At 44.5% G+C, this 22,260-nt stretch overlaps 2 protein-coding genes and 1 long non-coding RNA gene across 4 annotated transcripts in view; 2 read left to right on the top strand and 1 right to left on the bottom strand.

The window, feature by feature from the left end:
• Positions 1 to 4,515, top strand: part of Ubtd2 (ubiquitin domain containing 2) — a 54,887-nt gene extending 50,372 nt beyond the window's left edge. The window contains exon 3 of the mRNA XM_059270235.1: positions 3,920 to 4,515. Within this exon, the coding sequence (XP_059126218.1) occupies positions 3,920 to 4,317 (398 nt within the window). The 3' untranslated portion in view covers positions 4,318 to 4,515. The remainder of the gene's footprint in view (positions 1 to 3,919) is intronic.
• A 7,525-nt stretch (positions 4,516 to 12,040) lies between these two features.
• Efcab9 (EF-hand calcium binding domain 9) lies at positions 12,041 to 19,920 on the bottom strand. 2 transcript variants are annotated; one of them, XM_059269205.1, is made up of 4 exons: positions 19,722 to 19,920; positions 14,303 to 14,451; positions 13,163 to 13,339; positions 12,041 to 12,213 (listed from the first exon to the last, which is right to left on the bottom strand). In XM_059269205.1, exons 1-4 carry the CDS (start codon positions 19,855 to 19,857, stop codon positions 12,133 to 12,135), a joined length of 543 nt encoding a protein of 180 aa, XP_059125188.1. In that variant the 5' UTR covers positions 19,858 to 19,920; the 3' UTR covers positions 12,041 to 12,132. The 2 variants fall into 2 exon arrangements, with proteins under 2 accessions (XP_059125188.1, XP_059125187.1); XM_059269204.1 differs by having other exon boundaries at positions 12,041 to 12,271; positions 19,722 to 19,914.
• Positions 18,623 to 20,864, top strand: LOC131915897 (uncharacterized). The gene is made up of 2 exons (XR_009380464.1): positions 18,623 to 18,732; positions 20,504 to 20,864. It is a non-coding gene; the product is annotated as an uncharacterized LOC131915897 (long non-coding RNA).
• Positions 20,865 to 22,260: the final 1,396 nt, after the last annotated feature.

Raw genomic sequence — 22,260 nt, 5'->3', positions numbered from 1 at the left:
CCAGCACTAGGGAGGCAGAGGCAGGTGGATATCTGTGAGTTCCAGGCCAGGCAGGTCTGCAAATCGAGTTCCAGGACAGGCTCCAAAGCTACACAGAGAAACCCTGTCTCGAAAACAAAAAACAAAAATGTGTGTGTGTGTGTGTGTGTGTGTGTGTGTGTGTGTGTGTGTGTGTGTGTGTTTGTGTGTAGTTACATATATAACATACTTAGGCCTAGGACTGGTGAGCCTTTTCAAGTGTTTGCTTTTGTGTTTAGTGTATAGATTGAATTTGGCTGCCTGAATAAGACCTGATCAATGACAGCATGATAGAACGTGCTTATGTGAAAGGGGGAAATCTCAGGGTGCCCCACCCCATGCAGGCATCTGTTGATTGCTGAGAGAAGGAGAATTAGAGAATGAGAACCTTCCCTAGGGAGCTTCTCCTAATTGGTAATCTAATAGAATGTGATCAGCCCTGAAATCTGTACGTAGAACACTAAAGGGATGCAGTAGGCTGAATTCATATATTTATTCATTTACATATGAATATGTAACAGTAAGTAAAGGGTCATAATTTGAGGGGGATATGGAAGGGGTGGGAAAGAGGAAATAATGTAATTATATTTTAATTGTCCTGCTAAGAGGCAAGAAACTTAGATATACTGTCTGTGGTTGGGTAACTACCTTCCAGTGACATCCTGTGATAGCAAAGTATGCATTTTGAGCAGACATCTCTATCTTCCAAAATATTTAATTGAATAGTATTTTTTTCCATAAACCTGATCTTATTTTTCATTTATAAGTAGATTATTTTAATACCAAAATTGTACCATAATTTATTGAAGTATGTTAAAATTCTTCATTCTTTGGGACTTTAAGAGTACCGTTTCATGCTGGGCAGTTATGGCGCACACCTTCAATCCCGGCACTAGGAAGACAGATCGGAAGGCAGGCGGATCTCTGTGAGTTTGAGGACAGCCTGGTCTACAAAGTGAGTTCCAGGACAGCCAGGGCTACACAGAGAAAAACCTTGTCTAAAAAAAACAAAACACAAACAAAAAAGAGTACTGTTTCATTCAGCAGCAACAAAACAATATACTAAATGTTTTTCAGTACCCTGTATTTAATCTTTCCAAATAGCTTTACTTACTTAGAAAGTGACATATGTGCTAAAGCTTTAAAAGTGTGTGTATTGGAGGTTACTGCATATTGGGAGTTACTGCAGATTGGGGCTTACTGCAGATCAGGGGTTACTGTAGATTGGAGGTTACTGCAGATCGAGAGTTACTGCAGATCGGGGCTTACTGCTGATCAGGGGTTACTGCAGATTGGGGATTACTTAGTGGGTAGCTGTCCTTTTCTGCTTTTTCAGTCTTCCCCAGCCTCAGTATTGTTTTTACTCTGGACTTGAGCCATTGTAGTTATGGCCTGTGGTGTAGCACATCTCATCTGCTTGTCTTCTTTGTGAGAGTCTTACTAAGGCATTTGAGCTCCTGGTTTTGTTTGTATTTGTTGTTTTTTCCCCTGAGACAAGGTTTCTCTGTGTAGCCCTAGCCATCCTGGAACCTCATAACATAAATCAAACTGGCCTTGAACTCGTAGATCCACCTGCCTCTGCTTCCCAAAAGCTAGGTTTAAAGGTATGTGCCACTACTGCCTGTTGAGAGTTCTGTGTGTATTTGTACAACAGTCTTTGTTAGATATGTCTTGAAGTTTTTCTTGTGGTTTGTGTCTTTATTCTCTTGACAGTGTCTTTAGCAAAACCTAAATTTTCTAATTCTAATGATTGCACATTTGATGACATAGCTCACCTGTCGTTGTCAAGGCAACAGGGTTTAGATTTTCTTCTTTTGCCTTCTAAGAGTTTGTAATTTTGTGTTTTATATTTAAGTCTGTATACATTTTTTGGTGGTGGTAGGGTGGGCACATGGGTGCAGGGCATGCATGAGACTGTCACAGGACAACTTAGAGGATCAGTTTTCTCTTTCCACCATGTGAGTTCCAGGGGTTGGACTCAGGCTGTCAGGCATGGTGACAAGAGTCTTTAGTTGCTGAGCCATCTTGTCTACCTGTGGTATATTTTGAGTTAATTTTTGTGACAAGGGTAAGTTCTATATTGAAATTAATTTTTGGATGGCTCATTAACCCATCACCTTTTGTTGGAAAGCCTGTCTTTTCTATCCTCTGTTCCTTTTGTTTCTTTAACACAGATCAGTTGATACTGTTTATGGGAGTCTTATTTCTGGACTTTCAACTGTTTCATTCATTATGTTTATGTTTGAGTGTTGGTTTTTTAGGTTTTTTTGAGATAGCCTGGACTCTGTATGTATAGGCTAGCCTTAAATTATGGCAGTCTTCCTGCTTCACCCTTCCAAGTGATGGGATTACAAGTACGAGCTACCCTGTCCAACTCCATGTCATCTTGGTTACTATATGATTACCATAAACCAATCCTTATTAATTTTTTACCTTATGTACAGTTCAGAGAAGTTCATCCAGTATCTACAAAAAACTCACTGGGATTTTGATTGGAGTTGCATTAAAATTGTAAATTGGGCTGGAGAGATGGCTCAGCGGTTAAAGAGCACTGACTATTCTTCCAAAGGTCCTGAGTTCAATCCCAGCAACCACATGGTGGCTCACAACCATCTGTAATGAGATCTGGCGCCCTCTTCTGGACTGCAGGAATATATGCAGGCAGAATACTGTATACATAATAAATAAATAAACAAATAAAAGAACATTTTAAAAAATTGTAAATTAAGGAAGAATTGACTGACATTCCAACAATATCATCTTCACAATGCATAGACTGTCTCAGTTTAGCTCTTTTTTGTTTTAACATTTTGTCATTTTCTTGTAGGTCTTACACATTTGTTAAGTTTAGATCTACATGTACCCCTCTGGGTATGCTAATGTACATGGTTTTGTAATTTCAGATACCACCTGTTGGCTGTACATATGGGACAGTTGGTTTATGCGTTAATCTGAATGTGAATGCTCATTGGATCCGAGATTATTTTCTTGATTCTTCAGATTTTCTGCATAGTTGTATTAGCTACAAGTAAAAACATTTCTCTTCTTTCCTTCCCAGGCTGTAGATATTTCTTTATGTATGGCTGACTCCTGATCTGAATAGAAAATTTCAAATGTGCTACCTTTAAGTTTAGTGGTGTAGGGTTTGTTTTTTTATTTTTTAACTATTCTTTATGAAGCTAGGGAATCATCCCTCTAGCAGAATTAATGAGAGGTTTTTATCAGGAAGAAGTACTAGGTTTTGCCAAATGGTTTTCTCTCATCTGATATGATTATATGCTTTTTCTTGCTTACCCTGATACTATAGATTAGTTAATATCTGAAGATTGAACCAGTTTTGAATACCTGGAATAAATTCTGCCTTGGAGTGGTATAATTATTTTTCTAAAGTGTTATATTTGATTTGTCTAATTTTTTTTCTTTCTTTAGCATTAAGGTAATGTTTGCTTTATAGAATGCATTAGGAAATTTCTCTCCAGTCTTGTAAAAATAGAAGATTGTTATAATTTCTTAAATGTTCAGTAGAATTTGTCATTGAACCCATCTGGAGTTGGTGCTTTCTGTTTTAAAAGGTTCTTAGTTATTGATTCAGTTTCTATAGCTAAGCCCTGTTTGGATTATCTCTCTGTTCTTAGTTTCAGTACATAATGTGTTTCAGAGAATTGGTCTTTTTCATCTAGTAGATCAAATCTGTAGGCCTAGGGTTGTTCTTAGGACTCTTATTATTAGCCTTTTAATGTCGATACACCTGATGCAGTTTCCTCTGATGTTTGCCCTGAGGAAGTAGTATCCACTTCCTCCTCTGATTCTCTAGTGTACCTGCCTGTTGCAGTTTGAGATGAGAGTGCACTGTGAACAGAAGCATGCTCATTGAACCTGCTCTTACTGCCCTTCTCTGCAGGTGCACTGACAGAGTGCTACGATGAGCTGGGGAACCGATACCAGCTGCCAGTCTACTGCTTGGCGCCACCAATCAACATGATAGAGGAAAAGAGTGACATAGAGACTCTGGATATCCCTGAGCCACCTCCCAATTCTGGACATGAATCTCAGCTCCGTCTGCGCCTCTCCACAGGCAAAGACCTCAAGCTTGTGGTGCGCAGCACAGACACGGTGTTCCACATGAAGAGGCGCTTACATGCTACAGAGGGGGTGGAGCCAGGCAGCCAGCGGTGGTTCTTCTCTGGCAGGCCTCTCACTGATAAGATGAAGCTGGAGGAGCTGAAGATCCCAAAGGACTATGTGGTGCAAGTTATTGTGAGCCAGCCTGTGCAAAACCCAACACCAGTGGAAAACTGAGCTGAGCTTGCCTGCTTCCCAGATCCCTTGGCTCCTTTTTATTACCATTTCCTACTCTATGACGTGAAATTTATTTTCACTGCTCGGAATTCCCTATGAATGGATTTAGTTCTGAGGAATTACCAGTGAAAAATTCCATCTGTGATGGAGACCAACAAAAATAATAAAACACACAGAGCCAGCCTCTGGGACTCTTAATTACAATTTCTAATTTGAGAGGCAGTTAAGAAATAGATAACCATTTATTTTAAAACATTTATCGACTATGTAATGGCTGTATTTAAATGATTTGGAGTGTAAACAGACACCAGACCCATCAAGAACAGCACCAAGCACCTTTTGGATATAGAATTTTTAAAATGTATATGTCAAATTCTATTTCCAGAACCATCATAACAGTTACTTTTTTTTTTTTTTTTTTTTTTGTTAGTGGAACCTAAAGAGTGTTTGTTTTTCTCTGGGTTTGTATTCCTACTCCACCAGGAAGCAGTGGAGACTGGGAGTTGTCAGTGTTCCCCCTCCCCCAAGTCGTGCTCCTAATTCACATTCACTCAATTCTGCTGCCGTCCAGCACACTGGCAGCAGGCACCCTCTGGAACACTAGACAGTAATATAGTAAGTAGTCAGAATCCTCGTTCTCAGTTGAGAAGTTGTCTTGCTGCATAGTAGTTTTTAAAATGTCTGTGGTACCCAGACGGCTAGTTACTATGTAATGCCTTCACTAGTCCCGCTGCTCTCTGTGGCCGTTTCTGGAGCTGACTGACCCCATCTATATATTTCTGGGCCAGGCAACATGGAAATGGAGTACAGCTGCTGCCACTCAGAATACAAAGCAATCCTCTCTTCCCCACCTTGCAGGGGATGTAAGTTTAACCTTCTCTGCCTGTTCCTGGGAAAACTGTGCCTATTCTCAGCCTTGGAGAAAACTCCAACTCAAAAATGTAAAGTGTGAAGGTTTACTGGTGTCACTTGAACAGTGCTGGTGAGAAAGAACAAATGGTGGCCCCTGGCTCTAGACCTGAGTGACTTTAGTCATTGTGGGTGGCGGTATTCCTCCTAGACCTTCCCACAGAGAGATGAATCCACCACCATCTGCACATGAGGTTGAGGGACTGGAACACAGAGAGGCCAGCCTTACCTCCTCTGGAGAAGGCTGGAGAAAGCTGCCAAGGGTTGTATTTAATTTGGAGCCTCTTAAAAGCTGATTCTGCCAGGCATGGTGGTGCGTGCATTTAATCCCAGGCCTTGGGAGCAGAAGTAGGCAGATCTCAGAATTTGAGACCAGTCTGGAATACAAAGCTCGTTCTAGGCCAGCTGGAGCTGCATAGCGAGACCCTGTCTCCAAAATAAATTGATTACGTGAGAAGGGGGCTAATCTGACACACAGTATCTTGAGAGTCTGTGATCTGTGAACAGTGGATGAAAGAGGGCTCTATGTTCTTCTCGGTAGGGAAGTAACAAACCTTCAACACCTATTTGGATATAAAACCCCATAATTTTAGTGGCAAAATGAAACTGCTAAGTAGTTTAAAATGTAATGTTTAAAGTGGCTTTAAATTTCCTATAGCCTGTTTAAATATATCTGTAATTGTAACTTATGTTCCTGAGAACTTTTAACCACTTCCCTAATTCTGTTCATCATTTTAAAGTTTGTGACTACACCTAATTTAGACTTAATGGTGATTTGAGTCTAAATTCAAGTGAAGTGCACAGCTTTAGCAACGAGGAAGGTGCTCACATTCCTGTGTGGAGGCTCCAGGGCATCTCAGTGCTGTGGCCTACCATCTAGAGGGTTGATTCATTTGCCACATTGAGCAACAATATCTCCAGTCCATCAACTGGAAAAGAGTGTTTAAACCTATTATTTTTCTAAAGAAAATTTGATGGTGTCACCAATAATCTATGTTTGGTAAAGGGTCTTGTTTGTTTCTTGAGGGTTGACCTCTCTTAAGAGTTTTTTTATTTTAGCCGGGCGGCGGTGATGGCGCACGCCTTTAGTCCCAGCACTCGGGAGGCAGAGCCAGATGGATCTCTGTGAGTTCAAGGCCAGCCTGGTCTACAGAGCGAGATCCAGGACAGGCACTAAAGCTACACAGAGAGAGAAACCCTGTCTTGAAAAACCAAACAAACAAAAACCCAATTTTTTATTTTAAAGGAACATATACTTTGAATAACGATCCTCCAGGAGTGTTTAACCTAGGTGAGAAAAAAACATGGTGCTGGTAATTGTCAATAGACTGATGTAAGATTGGATCAATACTTGATGTGTATAATTTTAGTATGTAGGGGTTTTGTGCTTTTTTAAAAAAAAAAAAGTTCAACTTTTCTCTTTGTCTGCCTTTATTCTGAGTTTCTGTGTTGTTATTTTTTGTTTATTGTTTTGTTTTGTTTTGTGAGGATTCTTCTGTGTAGCCCTGGTTATCCTGGAACTCACTCTGTAGACAGGCTGGCCTCAAACTCACAGAAATCTGTTTTTCTCTGCCTCCTGAGTGCTGGGATTAAAGGCGTACGCAACCACCGCCCAGCTCTTGCTCTGGGGAAGTGGGAGATTTCTTCCTCTCTGAAACCGGTAGTGAGATCCTGACCACCAGACTTAAGCCCTGCTCCACCACATGCTGCAGGTCACTGAGGCGTGCCTCAGCAGCACTGTGGTCTTGGTCTTGAATGGGTTGACCCGGATGGGAAAGGTGGCGCAGCCAGTACTGCTTGTGTGCTGCTGAGCAGTAAAATCTGAGTCTCACCTGGTGTGGCTGGACTGGGAGGTGGAGGCAAACTCAGCCGGAGGGCACCTTGGTCTACCTAGTGAGTTCCTGTCTTTAACAACAACAAAATCTGTCCACCTTTTATGGCCTCTGGGTGTCTTCGAAAGGCCTTCCCCATTTGGCGGGATACCAGCCTCTCGATTAGAGCAGACAGTGGCCTCTTTTCCTGAAGATATTCGGTAATTTTCATCTATCTTTCTCCATGGTGGGGGGAAGGTAGCCCTCCTAGCAAATGAGCATCCCTCAGCTGGTCGGATCCTGTGATGTATTTTACTTAGAAAAAGAATCCAGTGGATAGCGTCTTCGGAGACAGCTAGTATCCAATGACTGCTGTTGGGGTCTCTTGTGATGTGGCCTGTTAGCTTGTCATTTCTAGTTCTGTGGCGAGAGCCTAGGTGACTCCGTCAGAGGTTGGACACGGGTGACTCGGTCTGGCCTGCTCTGAGGCTTGAGGCCTAGGATGGTAAGGAGATGTGAGATCCAAGCGCTGGCGGAGACATGACCACTTTGCTCAACTTGGTGCCCCCTCAGTTCCTGCTGGCTGACATGGAGTGAAGGAATCTGCCTGTGGCCCTGGTCTGAAACCTTGCCCAGGCCAGTGTCCCACCCATAGTCTGCACCTGCCCTTCCCATTGCCCGTGCCCCAGAACACTCATGTAACTAGGAACTTGCAATCCAATATAAAAACTGCAGACTGGAAAGCATTGACACATGCAGGGTGGAACCTAGGACCTCACATATGTCATACTCTTACTGCTGATTCACATACCAAGCCCTATGTACTCATGTTTTAAACTGTCACTGGAGGGGAGAGTGGGGCAGGAGCTGGAGAGATGACTCAGCAGTAAAAACATTTGTTCTTGCAGAAGACCCAGGTTTGATCCTCAGCACCAGCATGGCAGCTCACAACTCACCATAACTTCAGTTTCAATGCCATTTTCTGACCTCTGAGGGCAGCAGGCACCCAAGCATAGACATACATGTAAGCAAAATACCCAGGCACATGAAATGAAGTAAATAAATCTGAAAAGGCCCTGAAGCAAAGCAAGCATGGATTGGTTAGTGTCTTATATGCCTAGTCCCAACACAGAATCAATTTACTGGTTTGAATTTTAATTTTTATACAGAATCTCATTTATTAAAACTCTTGATACCCTCTAGAACCACCAAGACTCTCACTATGAAGCCCAAGATGCCCTTCCAGTCCTCCTGCCTCAGCCCATGAGTGCTACACAGACATGTGCTGCTGACCCACAGGGACCTCTAGGTGATGAAGATGCTTTGAAAAGTTTTAAGATCTGATGGGATGTCAAGATAGCTCAGCAGGTAAAGGCACTTGTACCTAAGCCTGAGGACCTGAGTGAGTTTGATCCCTATAACATGGTTGAAGGATCAGAACCAACTACAAGTTGTCCTCTGACCTCCACGTGTGTGCTATGGCACACACACTGTTTAAAAGTAAATCCCATGTTCTATTCATATCACTTTACAGTGTGCTCGGACCCCCATGGGTGAAAGGACAGCTTAACTCCTTACTGCTCTCTTCAGCTTTCTTCCCCCACCTCTGTTATGAGTAAAGAACTTAGTACTGCATCTGCTCCAGGAGCTCAAGACCATCTCTGGGCGCAGAGACCTCTGGAATGTCTTCCCAGAATCACACCTACTCCCTAAAGCTGCTGCCTGACAAAAACACCTAAGATGCCTCAAAAGCGACCAAACCCTGTAAAGACAAGTACAGTGGTGAGGCCCTTTGGCTTGGCCATTCTCTAGATGCCATTTTTTCACTTTGGAGTGCCTGCCTGCACTCTGCAGTGTTCCTGTCTGCCCCGTGCAAACACTATAGTGACCACAGACTCCTAATGTTGGAAGGGTATGGGGAGTGATGAGAGATGCTTGCAATTCCCTCAATGCAGTGCCTTTATCTCTATAGAAAGGATTGAAGGGGCTGCAGAGATGGCTCAGTGGTTAAGAGCACTGACTGCTCTTCCAGAGAACCCAGGTTCAATTCCCAGTGCCCACATGTCACAACTGTCTATAACTCCAGTTCAGGGGACCCAATACCCATGACAAAACATCTATGCACATTAAAAAAAAAAAAAAAAGATTGAAGTGAAGTGACCAGTTTTACCTGAGGTTCGGTTTTGCTGGTCCCATTCTCACTGTGGTGTAGCACCATGGGAAGAAGTGTTTATAGCCAATTGCTTTAATCGTGCTCAAAAGCTTGTTAGCCAAATCTCCCATTTGTTAATGATGTTTCACAATAAACAGGTTTCATAATTCCCAGTCTGACTTGGCAGATAACGATCTTAGGTAAGCAGTATTGTACATTGGTTGAAGGGATTCTCACCAGCCTGAGCATGGCTCCAGCAGGCCTTGCCCTTCCCCCATTCCCTCTCTCTGCTTTGCTGAAAACACTTAGATTACATTCCTAAAGATAGCCAAAGGTCTGTTCCCTTATTTGGTCACTTCTTCCTGAGGCTGACTACCAAGGTCCAACTATCAAAGTATTAAATAAAGTCTAGCAATCAGAAGCCCACTTTGGCTCACCTAATTAACCTGTCCAATCAAAATTAAACACCTCATCCTAACACGGAGTTTCTTCCTGTATCTTTATAAACCAGCTGTTTTCCTGTGTGCCACATCTGTCTCCTCTCTATCCAGAGGCAGTCCTTTGTCCCCTGGGACAAATACCCCTGCTCCTTCTCCAGTGTTCCCTTCCCCTTCTCCCTGTCCTGTCTCTTACTCCCTGCCCTCTGTCCCTCTGGGGCAAATACATCTTTGTGCTGAGAACTTGGTCTTGAGATGTCTTGTGCAGATACCAGCCCCTTCATTGGTAGCATAATCAGGTGATTTATGGTATTGAGTATCAGTCATATTGGGGACCCTCAAAGTCTTGGGTGTATGTCAGAAACTTAGAGTGAGAGACGCAGTAATAAACATTAAACAAGGGTTTCTGAGCCAACTGAATTTGTTAGCTTAGAATTTAAAGAGACGTCTGGCCTGGTAGAGCATGCCGAACCTCAGCATCTAGCACATAGGTGCTAAGGCAGGAACATCACAGGTTGGAGGCCAGCCTGGGCTACAGAGAGTGACCCTGTCTCAACAAAACCACCTCACCAAACACACAAAAACAATCTGCCTGGGCTAGAGAGATGACTCAGCGGTGAAGAGCACTGACTGCTCTTCTAGGAGACCTGGGTTCAATTCCCAGCAACCACATGGCAGCTCACAACTCTAACTCCAGGATCCAGCACCCTCACACAGACATATCTACAGGCAAAACACCCAATAAAATAAAAGTAAATGAAAAAAATCTGCCAAAAGTCCAGTCAGCTTGGACCCCAGGCTGTGAGTACCAGCTTCCTGGTCCTACTTCCCGTGAGACATGTTTGAATAAGTTTCTAAATCTCTCTGGGACTCAGTTTCCCCTTTTGTAAACAAAATAGTCCCACCTAGTTGACAGGGTTGAAGGCCTAAGTTCTGTGTCTTAAATCACTAACTCACTTGGCACCAAGCACATGCTTGTGATGAAGACTGCCCAGACATGATTTAAGCCAATAGAAAGTCTTTATTAGCCAGCCAGTGACTAGACTGTTCTGCATCCCAGGGCAGTCCCGAGCCTTTCTCAGGGAGAGCTCTTAAGCACAAAAACCATACGCTGGGTTGACATACTTCAGTTAACAAAAACAGCCAGAAGCAGAATTGCAAAAGCCACAAAGCAAGGTTAGTACATTTAGAGACTTTCCAGAACTGTGGGCTTTGATGGATTAGCTCTTTGTTTTCATTTTGGCAGGTGGTGATGTCTACATGGTGAGTTTTATGGTCTGAATGCTACTTCCATCTAAGGTCTGGGGCCCTGCCACAGTTGCTACAATGATGGTACAGTCGTGGGGGTGGGGGGGTGGGGGGGCGGCTGCATTGCTCACAAATCTCATGCCAAAGAACTTTTAAATCACTCAAGGTTTTGATCTCTCTACATGGTCTCTACATAGCCCTGGCTGTCCTGGAACTCACTATGTAGATGAGACTGCTTTCATATTCACAGAGATCCTCCTGCCTCTGTGTCCCAAGTGCTGGGATTAAAAGTATGTGTGACCTTGCCTGGTTCATGAAAAGTTTAAATGAAACGGGCATATGATAATATTTTGCCCAAGTAAGTTTTATTCTGTTTTCTAAGCACTTCACATGTTGGAATAATTGAACTCTAAGGAATACACAGCCTGAGCTGGGACAGTGACATACTCCTGCAGACCCAGTTAACCCAAGCCTGAGGCAGGAGAATCATTTCATCCCGCAAGTTGGAGCTCAGCCTGGGCAACAGTTAGTCTCAAAGGAAAAAAAGACTAGCTCCATATCCTTAAAAGTCAGCCTGCCTTGTCACCACTGGCCCACAAGAATCTGGCATCCAATTGGGCTTAGCCTAGAAAGAATCCCAAGAGCATTGGACCGTCGACAAAGAGTGGGAAAGGGTCACTTCCATCAACTGCTGGGCTCCATAGGTCATCAGTTAACTGTGAGCATGGCCTGCTAAAAGGCAGAAGCAAAACTGGACCACATGAACAGAATGGCTGCTTGGGGACAGTGTAGCTCAGGTATAGAAACCCATTTTGATAGCTGGGCACAGAAGCACATACCTTGTAATCCCGGCATTTGGGAGGTGGAGGTAGGAGGATTAGGAGCCCAGGGTCATCTTCAACTGTATAGTAAATTTGAGGCGAGCCTGAGTTACATGAGCCCCTGTTTCAGAAAGATTAAAAGACACTGGGTATGAATGGTGCAAACCTTTAATCCTACCACTCAGGAGACAGGTCTCTGAGTTCGAGGCCAGTCTGGTCTACATAGCCAGTTCCAGGCCAGCCAGGGCTACACTGTGAGACCCTGTCTCGATGAATAAGTAAATAAGTGAACAATACAAACAGACAGACATACACAAAATAAAGATATGTACTTTGGTGCTCTGCTTCATTGTGGCCATGTTAATTTTAATTGTCATGCTCACTTTGGTATCAAAGGATACTCCGACTCTGGCTCATCCCAGTCGAATATGTCTTCTTTAGATGATGGTACCTCTCTTTATCTTTCCCCCTTTCTCTCGCTCTCTCTTCCTCTCTTTCTTTCCTCCTTTTCTTCCTGTCTGTGGATTTGTCAGTGCAGAAGATTGTGTACAGCTTAAATTCCTTGTAATTAAGCAGCTTTTATTAGGGGAGGAGGGAGGAAAAAAGAAAGTTTAGTAAGGTGGTAATCATGTCTTACTCTAGAGTCTGGAAACTTAGAGGCATAGGAATTAGGACAGTTACAGGCTGACTGGAGGCCTGGTACCCAGGGACAGTGAAGCCTGTTGCAGACCATCGTGGGAACAGGGTCACCTTGTCGTGCTTCCATGTCATCTTCCCACTGAGGTCACCTGCTTACCTTTACACAGGCAGAAGCTGCCATCACCCCAGAACTTTTTCAGGATTTTTTTTTCAAGGCAGGGTTTCTCTGTGTAGCTTTGCACCTTTCCTGGAACTCGCTTGGTAGCCCAGGCTGGCCTTGAACTCACAGAGATCCGCCTGCCTCTGCCTCCCGAGTGCTGGGATTAAAGGCGTGCGCCACCACCGCCCCCCTTTTTTCAGGATTTTTCTCACTTGGTTCTATTATAGAATCTCTTCCTTTCTGCTTATTCAAATCTATAAATGCTTCCCTGACCACCATGTTAGCACCATGTTCGTCTACTTCCTCGAAACCTCTAGGTGGCGCACGCCTTTAATCCCAGCACTCGGGAGGCAGAGCCAGGCGGATCTCTGTGAGTTCGAGGCCAGCCTGGACTACCAAGTGAGTTCCAGGAAAGGCGCAAAGCTACACAGAGAAACCCTGTCTCGAAAAACCAAAAAACCAAAAAACCAAAAAAAAAAAAAGAAACCTCTATAATTGTGTGCCTGCACCACCTGAAGTTCAGGCACTTAACCAATCCTTTCTCCGCCAGGACCTCTTTGTCTCGGTTCTTTTCCCAGTCCCAGCCTGTTGCCAGCCTCCTCCACACCATCACCAGCACTGGTGCAGGACATGACCCTCTGCCCCACAGTTCACAAATCTGCACTTACTCGGTCACCTGTGATGTCAAAGTCATGGAAAAGGTCTCGGAGTTCCTGCTTTTTAATATTGAAGAGAAATCTGTACATTTCGAAATTGGATGCACCTATTTTCAACTCCCCATCCAAGTCGAGCAGGTCAAAAACCGGCCGGGAATGGCGATACATAAACTGATCTTCCAGATGGTTCTGTTTGGAGAGAAATGTGTGAGAATGTTGGTGCTACCCTGTTGTAAGGGTGTTACACCAAGATTTATATAGTTGGAGGCTGGAGAGGTGCCTCAGAGGTTAAGAGCACTAGCTGCTCTTCCAGAGGTCCTGGAGGAGCTCAATTCCCAGCAACCACATGGTGGCTCACAACCATCTATAATGAGATTTGGTGCCCTCTTCTGGCCTGCAGGCATACATGTAGGCAGAACACTGTATACATAATAAATAAGTAAATCTTTAAAAAAAAAAAAATTTACATAGTTACCAGCCATTCCCTAGAGAGCTCAGAGCAAAGAGCAAACTCCCAAACTTGGGGAAAGGGCTGTGTGAAGAGGGACAAGACCCACATGAGCCCCACATTCAATGGAACCTTCTGTGATGACAATTCTGCTTAATAAACAACCCTCTCTCCCACCATGCACTGATGATCTTGGGAAGCTTTGACCTTGGTACTCGCACAAGATCCCTTTCCTCAAGGAGCAGAAGCTAGCAAATGCACAACTAGTGTCTCATGGTGAGGGTGGGACCCAGAGAATAATACCTCTCTTCCCTTTCTTTCGGCCTCAGCAGAAAAGTCTCTGAACCCAAAGACCAGGGCAGGAGTGAGTGAGGTGCTTGGGATGGATGGTGGTGCTTTGAAAATCATCAGCCAGTTGGAGGACAGGCAGGCCAAGAAAGGTGGGCAGGGGCAACATTTTCCTGACACGGAGAGGCAATGTGGGAGGGCTGGAGATGAGTGGCGGCTGCAGAGAGAAGCTGGGAAGGTGCTAGAATGTCCAGGTTGATTCAGGAACCAACAATGAAGTTCCCGTTTTATTTTCTATCCACCCATTTGTAGTGATAGAAAAGCAATCCACTGTGCTCTCACTTCAGTGCCAGCTTTACCAAGACGGGGGACAGCCCAGCCCTCTCTCTTCTGCCCCCTCCAACACTGGCACTCACCTGATGTGACAGCACTATGCAAACCAACACATAGAACTGGTCAAAACCAATCTCTCCTACAGCTGTCCAGTCCAGCATGTCAAATATCATCTTGATCTGTGTGATTTTCATGTTAGTCACGTGGTGGAGAAAATGAAAGAACAGCACATCTGGAGGGGAGAGGACGAGATGGATTGTTCTAGAGCTGTCCCAAAATACTAAATCAGGAGCCACATAAAAAGGCAGAAGTGTTGGAAGCTTATTGTACTGGGAAGAAGAATGACAGTATTTTATTTCTGGCTTCACACTGAACCTTCCACAATTCCTCAAGCCTTTAATTGCCCTTGCTGTGGAGAAGCAATGTGCCAAGTTATGGATGCTGCATGACCAGTTGACATACATGCCCAGACAACATGGTAGTGGTCATTGCTTGGCTCCTGACCCCGGTTACAGACATATCACCAACGACAGACAAGCTGCTGATGAATGAGGTTCTCTTTGTTCGAGGAAGGAGAGCTTCATTCTACTTTGTTAAGGATGGGAGAGTGGGAGATGTTAAGGGTGGGAGAGATGGCTCTGCCAGGAAAGACACTTGTGCAAGCCTAGAGACCTGAGTTTGATCCCCAGAACCTATGTAAAAGTATGAGGAGAGAATGAACTCCCCAGGGTTGCCCTTTGACCTTCCCATGCACACGTGTGTACACACACATCAAGCACATACAGATACCAACATAAAATATTTTTTCGGGGCTGGCAAGATGGCTCAGAGGTTAAGAGCACTGGCTGCTCTTCCAGAGGTCCTGAGTTCAATTCCCAGCAACCACATGGTGGCTCACAACCATCTGTAATGAGATCTGGTGCCCTCTTCTGGTGTGCAGGTGTATATTCAGACAGAACACTGTATACATAGTAAATAAATCTTCTAAAAAAATATTTTTTCAAAGATCCTAATGTTTTCCTCAGCCTTTCCCATGATTCCTTTCATCAGAATGGGAAGTTTAAAATCATTCCTCTCTTTCTACTAGCACTTGGAGGAGACCCGATCTGGTGTTGGTGTGGGCCCGGGGTTCTGTTTATGTCTTTCCTCAGGACAATGAGGTTCCTCTTTGGATTCCTGAGTTCTGTGTGCGCCTTGTGACTGCTGCTGAAACCCAACATGACAGAGACCTATTGGGCCTTAATGAAAAACTCTCCACTTCTGATGCCAATGGGAATTGAGAGCCCAATATGGCCAGCTTTGGCAAGCATTAACATAAGCCTAGGAACTATAGACATGCTTTTGGATTCTCCAGAAGAGCTGCCAGCCTAAGTCGTGCTGGGATCAAGAAAAATGGGCCTTGGTGGTTCGTGTTCCTGGAGTTATGTCCATACCAGTGGATGCTCACACGCTCCAGAAGAGAATTTGACATTGCTGCTGCCGTTGTTGCTGTTATAGCAGTGGCGGCCACCGCTGCTACTGTTTCTGGGATTACCATTTCATAATTGCTTACTACAGCTAGCACAGTGGAGACCCTGGCAGCAAAAGTAGCTACAACAGTTAATTAATCTTTCATCCTATTGGGCATAATAAATTTAATTCAATAGTTATATAAATCTCGATTGGCTTTGAAAATTTATTTATAAAATAAATTTATAAACTCAAGTTCCATGTGCTTTTGGGATACCATCTTACAAGGACTCCAATTTGCAGTAAGGCTCCTTAAGGAAGGGAATGGCTCAATTGCCTTTAGCCTACTGGCTATGGGTGGGATAGGACCTCTGTTGGTCTTTTCTGTGTCGAACACATAGATTGCAAGCCCAGTGCCACTTTGAGATCTTTGGCAGCAGTTAACTCTGCAGCTCACCCATGATTGAGCCTGTATGATAATGAGTATTCAGAGACGGGTAATGCCTGGGGGGCGCTCACAACCTAAGACAGAGTGCCTGTGTGGCCTGGGCAAGTGTCTCCATGACAGGTACGGTAACCTGCTGACGTCCCGAGCAACCTAAGTCAGAAGCTCATTTTTTAGTAAAAGGGGGACCTGTAGGGCCCTGGTCCCCGTTTTGGGTAACTGTTGCCTTGCTTGCTGATCTTGATCTTGATATCCTCCCTATGCTAATTCCCTGCCAGGTTCCACCCTCCTGAATGCTTAAGGGAAGTTCCTTGTCTGTGTATCGTGTATAATGGGCATTAACAGCTTAGATGCAAGATTGTAAAACATCGGTAGTGAACTTCTGCCCTCCGGGGTTCTCCCATTGTGCTGTAAGCCTGTATTTAAGACCTCCTCCCTCTTTCAATAAACAGCATTCGGCATTAAAAAAGAAAAAAATAAAATCATTCCTCTCCTCTGAGGGAGTTCCTAGAATTTTCATGCTTACACAGAGCTAAGGCTTCTGGCTGTGGAGGGAGGGAGCCTTCCCTATGTTAAGCACTTTTGAATGCCTCGTCTCAGCAAAATGAGAACCCGACAGGGAAGTGGTAGCACACCTCATTGCCAGTACATCAGTTGCTTAGGGATCTTGTCAAACCGCAGTTCCTGCTTCAGGGAATGTGACGTGGGGCAGACTCCACATTGCTCTCAGCTCCAGTGTGATATGGCTGCTGCTGCTCTGTGGGTCTCACTTTTTTTTTTTTTTTTTTTTGGTTTTTCGAGACAGGGTTTCTCTGTGTAGCTTTGCGCCTTTTCCTGGAACTCACTTGGTAGCCCAGGCTGGCCTCGAACTCACAGAGATCTGCCTGCCTCTGCCTCCCGAGTGCTAGGACTAAAGGTGTGAGCCACCACTGCCCAGCTGAAGCCACATCTTTTGTGCATGAGTTAACACATACTAACCCAGACACATCCAGGGAAAGTGCTGTAACTTAATGAACAGGAAGGTTCCTACTTGTCATACCACATACCAACCATTACAGCCGGGATAGGATGGGAGCAGCACACTGATGGGTTGTGACCTGGCGTGTAAGTCAAAGAAGGCTTTTTCTCTTTCCAGTTGAAAAATTAAGTAAATAAATAGTCTGTGGGTATCATGGATGGCAGACACAGGAGCACACACCTGCATCCATTGTTTTCTCTATTAAAATGTGTCTGTGGTTGCATTTCTGTTGTTTCAGAAGTAAATTGAAATTTTAAATGAAAATTGAGCAGGACAGTAGTGGCGCTCACATTTAACCCCAGCACTTGGGAGGCAGAGGCAGTCAGATCTCTGAGTTCGAGGCCAGCCTGGTCTACCAATCGAGTTCCAGGACAGCCAGGATACACAGAGAAACCCTGTCTCAAAAAACAAAAAAAAAAAGAAAGAAAGAAAAAGAAAAAAAAGAAAGGAAAGGAAAGAAATCCAGCTATGAGATTTTTCAAGTCTGATTTTATGTGTGGTTCTCCTCTATTGTTTTTGGTTGGTTGGTTGGCTGGTTGGTTTTGTTTTGTTTTGCTGTTGATATGGGATCTCACTGATGGCTGGCCTGGAACTGTATGTAGAAGACCACGCTGGACTCAGAATTGCAGCCATCCTACCCAGCTTCCCCTTTGCCTCTGGATTCCCAAAGCTATCTCCAGACCTGGGTATGGTGGCTCATGCCAATAATCTCAGCACTTGGGAGGCTGAGGCAGAAGGATTACTATCAGTGCAAGCCCAGCTTGGTCTACAGAGTCAGGTGCTGTCTCAGAAAACAAATGGGCTGGAGAGATGACTCAGCAGCTAACAGCACTGGCTGCTCTTCCAGAGGATCCAAGTTCAATTCCCAGCATCCATATAGTAGCTCACAATTTTTTATAACTCCAGTTCCAGGGGATCCGGTGTCCTTTCTGGCCTCCACAGGTACCAGGCACAAAAGTGGTATACAGATATACAAGCAGCCAAACATACACATGAAATATTTTTGAAAATGCTTTAAAGAAAAAAAAAAAAACTATTTCTGAGCTCCACTGAGTATCTAAAACCTTTTGTCAATGTCATTTGGAATCCCAGCTGGAAGCAGCCAGGACACAATGAGCCTATGATCACAATGTCAGCTTTGGCCTGGTGGCCATGTGGTGGATCCTTCTGTGTGCCCCACCAGGTGTGAGCACTCAGAGCAACACATTGCACCCCCACAGGGATGGCAGAGTGCTCCGGGAGGTGTGTCCTGAGGGACCTGGTAGCTATGGAATCAATGCTGTTTTGCAAGATGACTCTGGTCACCCAAGTCCCCAAGGCCTGAGGTTGTTCTCCCAGGAAGCAAACCATAAAGCTGTGCTGTCCTCTTTCAGGTCACTGTCCCTACCCTTGGTGATCAGATAGCAGGCCTGGACCTCCAGGGTATTGTGTCATTGGGGGATTATGTGGTTACTAGGGAGATGAGATTCTGTTCCACAAACGTCCCAGGGAGACAGTGTGGCTTAGCTTTCTGAGGGACAGCTTGGTGCCCTGCAGCTGTCTTATCTGGGCTGAGGAGGACTGGTATCACATTTCATGCCAATCTATATGCACAGAGGAAGGTGAGGCATGACATTGTGAGGAAAAGGAGGCTTCTTCAGTCCGCTGGTTTTGTTTCATTCTTTTCGGTGCCGGGGCCTGAGTCCATGATTAATATGTCTGCTACTGAGCTACAGCCCCTCGCTCATTACTGTTTGTTTCTTTGTTGTTTTTGTTTTTGTTTTGTTTTGTTTCTGAGACAAGGTTTCTCTGTGTAGCTTTGGAACCTGTCCTGGAACTCACTTTGTGGACCAGGCTGGCCTTGAACTCACAGAAATCTACCAGCCTCTGCCTCCCAAGTGCTGGGATTAAAGGTGTGCACCACCACCGCCTGGCTTCATTTGTTTCTTAAGACAAGAATCCAAGTGCACACCTCAGCATTAACCTCAGCGTTCAGGAGGCAGAGGTAGAGGGATCTCTGTGAGAGCCAAGCTAGGCAAGGAGACATAGTGAGACCTGTCTAAAAAAAAAATCCTTTATGAATGTTCTTTCTTCACTGTGACATTTTCCTCCGAGAGGTAAGAGTGATGGTTGGATTGGTTGAAAATCTTATTTATACTGAGGCTGTTCTTACCCAGGCTGTTTCACCTGGCCTTTTTTTTAGCATCTGGACTCTTGGTGACAGAGCTGATAGACATTTTTGGTAACTCACAAACACCATTAGACAGACAGCCCTGGTTAAACCTTGTTAAACCCTGGTTTTGAGTCCCAAAACAAAACAAAATAACACAAATGTGGGAAAGGACCCTGTGGGGAGGAGGGGGGATGACAAGGGGTGGGAGAGACATGAGAGGATAGAAGAAGAAATTGAGCCTCAAAGAAGAGACGACATGCTCATCAAATCACCAAGGAATTGTGGGTAGAGCCCAGCCTGACCCCAGAGCTGGTGGTTTTGTCCTCTGCACTGAACCGCCGTCAGTCTCGGCTCTGTTGGCAGTTTCTCTCCGGCTTCCTTGACAAGATGAAATAAATGGTAAGGAGATAGTTTAGGGTTCTGTGGGAAAGAACTGACCATTCAAGGTGTTCCTTCGGTGTGCGTCCAGAAGGTGAAAATACTCCATCAAGGCCTTCACATTTCTCAAAGACAACAAACAGTAGATTTTGTCCAGGTAAAGGTACCACAGAAAAGACCCTGGCTTCAATTTCATCTCAGCAGCTCTTAGCCGGAGGCTCTGGCAACCCAACACGGAATGGAGAATTCTGCCTCAGAACTAGAATGTTGGACAGGGTCCCTGAGATGACCCGGCAGACCTAGAGGGGACAATGAGAGGTAATGAAATGGCCTCTCACAGTTCTCTGGCTTTGTTGTGTGGGAATGTTTCCTGTCTGCCTTCTAGACCAGGAGGAGCCACCTGAGCCGAGTACCGAAGCAGCTCTTGGGGCCACTCTAGACAAGACGGCTTATTAGGAAGGAAAATGGAAACACACCCAGAAGTACTGAAAGAGCCTTGAACAAGTATACTAATATAAAGCCAAAGGGAAGGAATTTATGTCTGTATAAATGTTTAGGCTACTTGCTTTCTATATATGTATATGTATATATATGGAGAGAGAGATTGTCTCATTATCAACATCCTAGCCCACCTGGTGGTCACTACGTAGACCAGTCTGACCTTGAACTCACAGAGATCTGCCTGCTTCTGCCACCCAAATGCTGGGATTAAAGGCATGCACCACCACCACCTGGCTAAGAAGGAATCTTTGAAAGACCAAAGTGTAGTTACCAGAAGCCAAAGCAGAATGCCCGGCTAACACAGTCTCTGTTGTTTTACTTCTCTCTTCCATGATGGACAGTTCCAGGCCTATCCAAAGTGGAACAGATCAGCAGCCTCAAGCTTCGTGACTTGTCACTCAGGTCAACAGTTCAGACCAGTCCCAGCTCATCCACCTCCATTCCACCCCATCACAGTTCCTGGGTTATTTGGAAGCAAGTCTCCAACAAAACAGCTAATGTGCAAATATTTGAGTATATATTCTAAAAAGCGTGAGTCTTCAACGTTATCATACCTGTGGGTGGTCATCTAACACCCTCAAATACCAAGTCAGCATTCGATTTCCCTAATGGTCCCTTAGAAGTCTGAAGACCTACTTCAATCAGGAACCCCCAGATCTATGTATCATTTGTCATGTTTCATAAATCATTTCAATTTTCAAACTTGTATGTTTCTTTTTCTTACCATTTGTATTTTTAAAATTGTATTGGTTATTGTGTGAGTGTATGTGTGTGCCATGGCACTGGCCCATCTCCTCCAGATCACAACACTCCATTTATATTTGGTTATCTGTCTGTGTGCATCCATCTGTGCATTGATATACATGTATATGTGATGGACATATATGTGTGTGCATACACAAAGTTCTACCTAACCTTACAAATCATGGGAACCTCTAATGTTATGACTGGTTGATCAAAAACCCAGAGAAGACACCCTGAACTTATGGTTGGAGTGTGACAAGTGGGGAGCAGTCTTGTGCGAAGGATCCCTTACATTCTGGGGTGTTTGCTAACTCCCAGTGTCAGAATTAAAATGACTTGTATTTGCAGAGAATTGTCTGATGTGACAAAAACTCCCACACATTTAGTAAAATCAAAGGCAGAGTAACAGCAGAATAGCACATGTTTACTAGTTTGTTTACTGTTTTGTGTGTGTTTGTTTGTTTTGAGACAAGGTCTCTCTGTGTAGCCCTGGCACTCTGTAGGCTGGCCTTGAACTCAGAGATCCACCTGCCTCTGCCCCCAGAGTATTGGGATCAAAGGTGTGCCCCACTGCCACCACGACCCGACTATTTTTTGTTTTTTTTTTTTTGAGACAGGGTCTTGCTGCGCCTCAGGCTGCCTGGAGCATACTGTGTGGTTCAGGCTTTGCTTCCTGGATGCTGGAATTCCAGGAGAGCACCATCTTGACTGCTAGTTAAGTTGTATGCAGATGGGAGTGTTCATAAGGAAATGTAGACCCAAAGAAAGAAATAGGTGTGTTTGTGTGATGTTTAGGCTTGGTGAAGAATGGAGACTCAGTTGTAGGGATGTGTGGCTAGAGGACAGAAAGGATAACCTAATGATTGTAAGGGGTCAGTTGAGTCGATTCTCAGTCTTTATCCTTTCCTTCAAGGACAGGGAAGGGACCCATTGGACGAAGGTTGACAAAGTGACATATTTTGAGGTCATATGTCCTGAGCTCCATCATTTCCATGCAAAGACTCTGACACCATGTGTTTGCATCAGCTTTATTCATAATCACCAGATGGATAGACCCCAACACCAACTGTCCTTCAGCAGTTGAATGTGTTAATGACGACAGTATATCCATACAGTAGAGTACTACCTGGCAATGAAGATGAATACATTCAACACAGTGAGTCTCGGAAACAGGCTGGGTTAGAAGACGTTAACAGAGGCCAGTGTGTGGCTCTGACTGAGCACTGGACTGGCATGCCAAGAGCCTGGGTTTAATTTCCAGCACTGGGGGAAAAGTTTGAAAGGAGTGGGAATGAGAATTGCCTGAAGAGGCAATGGAAATGTTCTCTACCCTGTCTGTGGTAACAGTCTTGTC

Source organism: Peromyscus eremicus, chromosome 8a (genome assembly GCF_949786415.1).
Source record: "Peromyscus eremicus chromosome 8a, PerEre_H2_v1, whole genome shotgun sequence".
Classification (NCBI taxonomy): domain Eukaryota; kingdom Metazoa; phylum Chordata; class Mammalia; order Rodentia; family Cricetidae; genus Peromyscus; species Peromyscus eremicus.
Note: the sequence above shows the minus strand (reverse complement) of the source record. Positions and strands in the feature narration are given on the sequence as shown.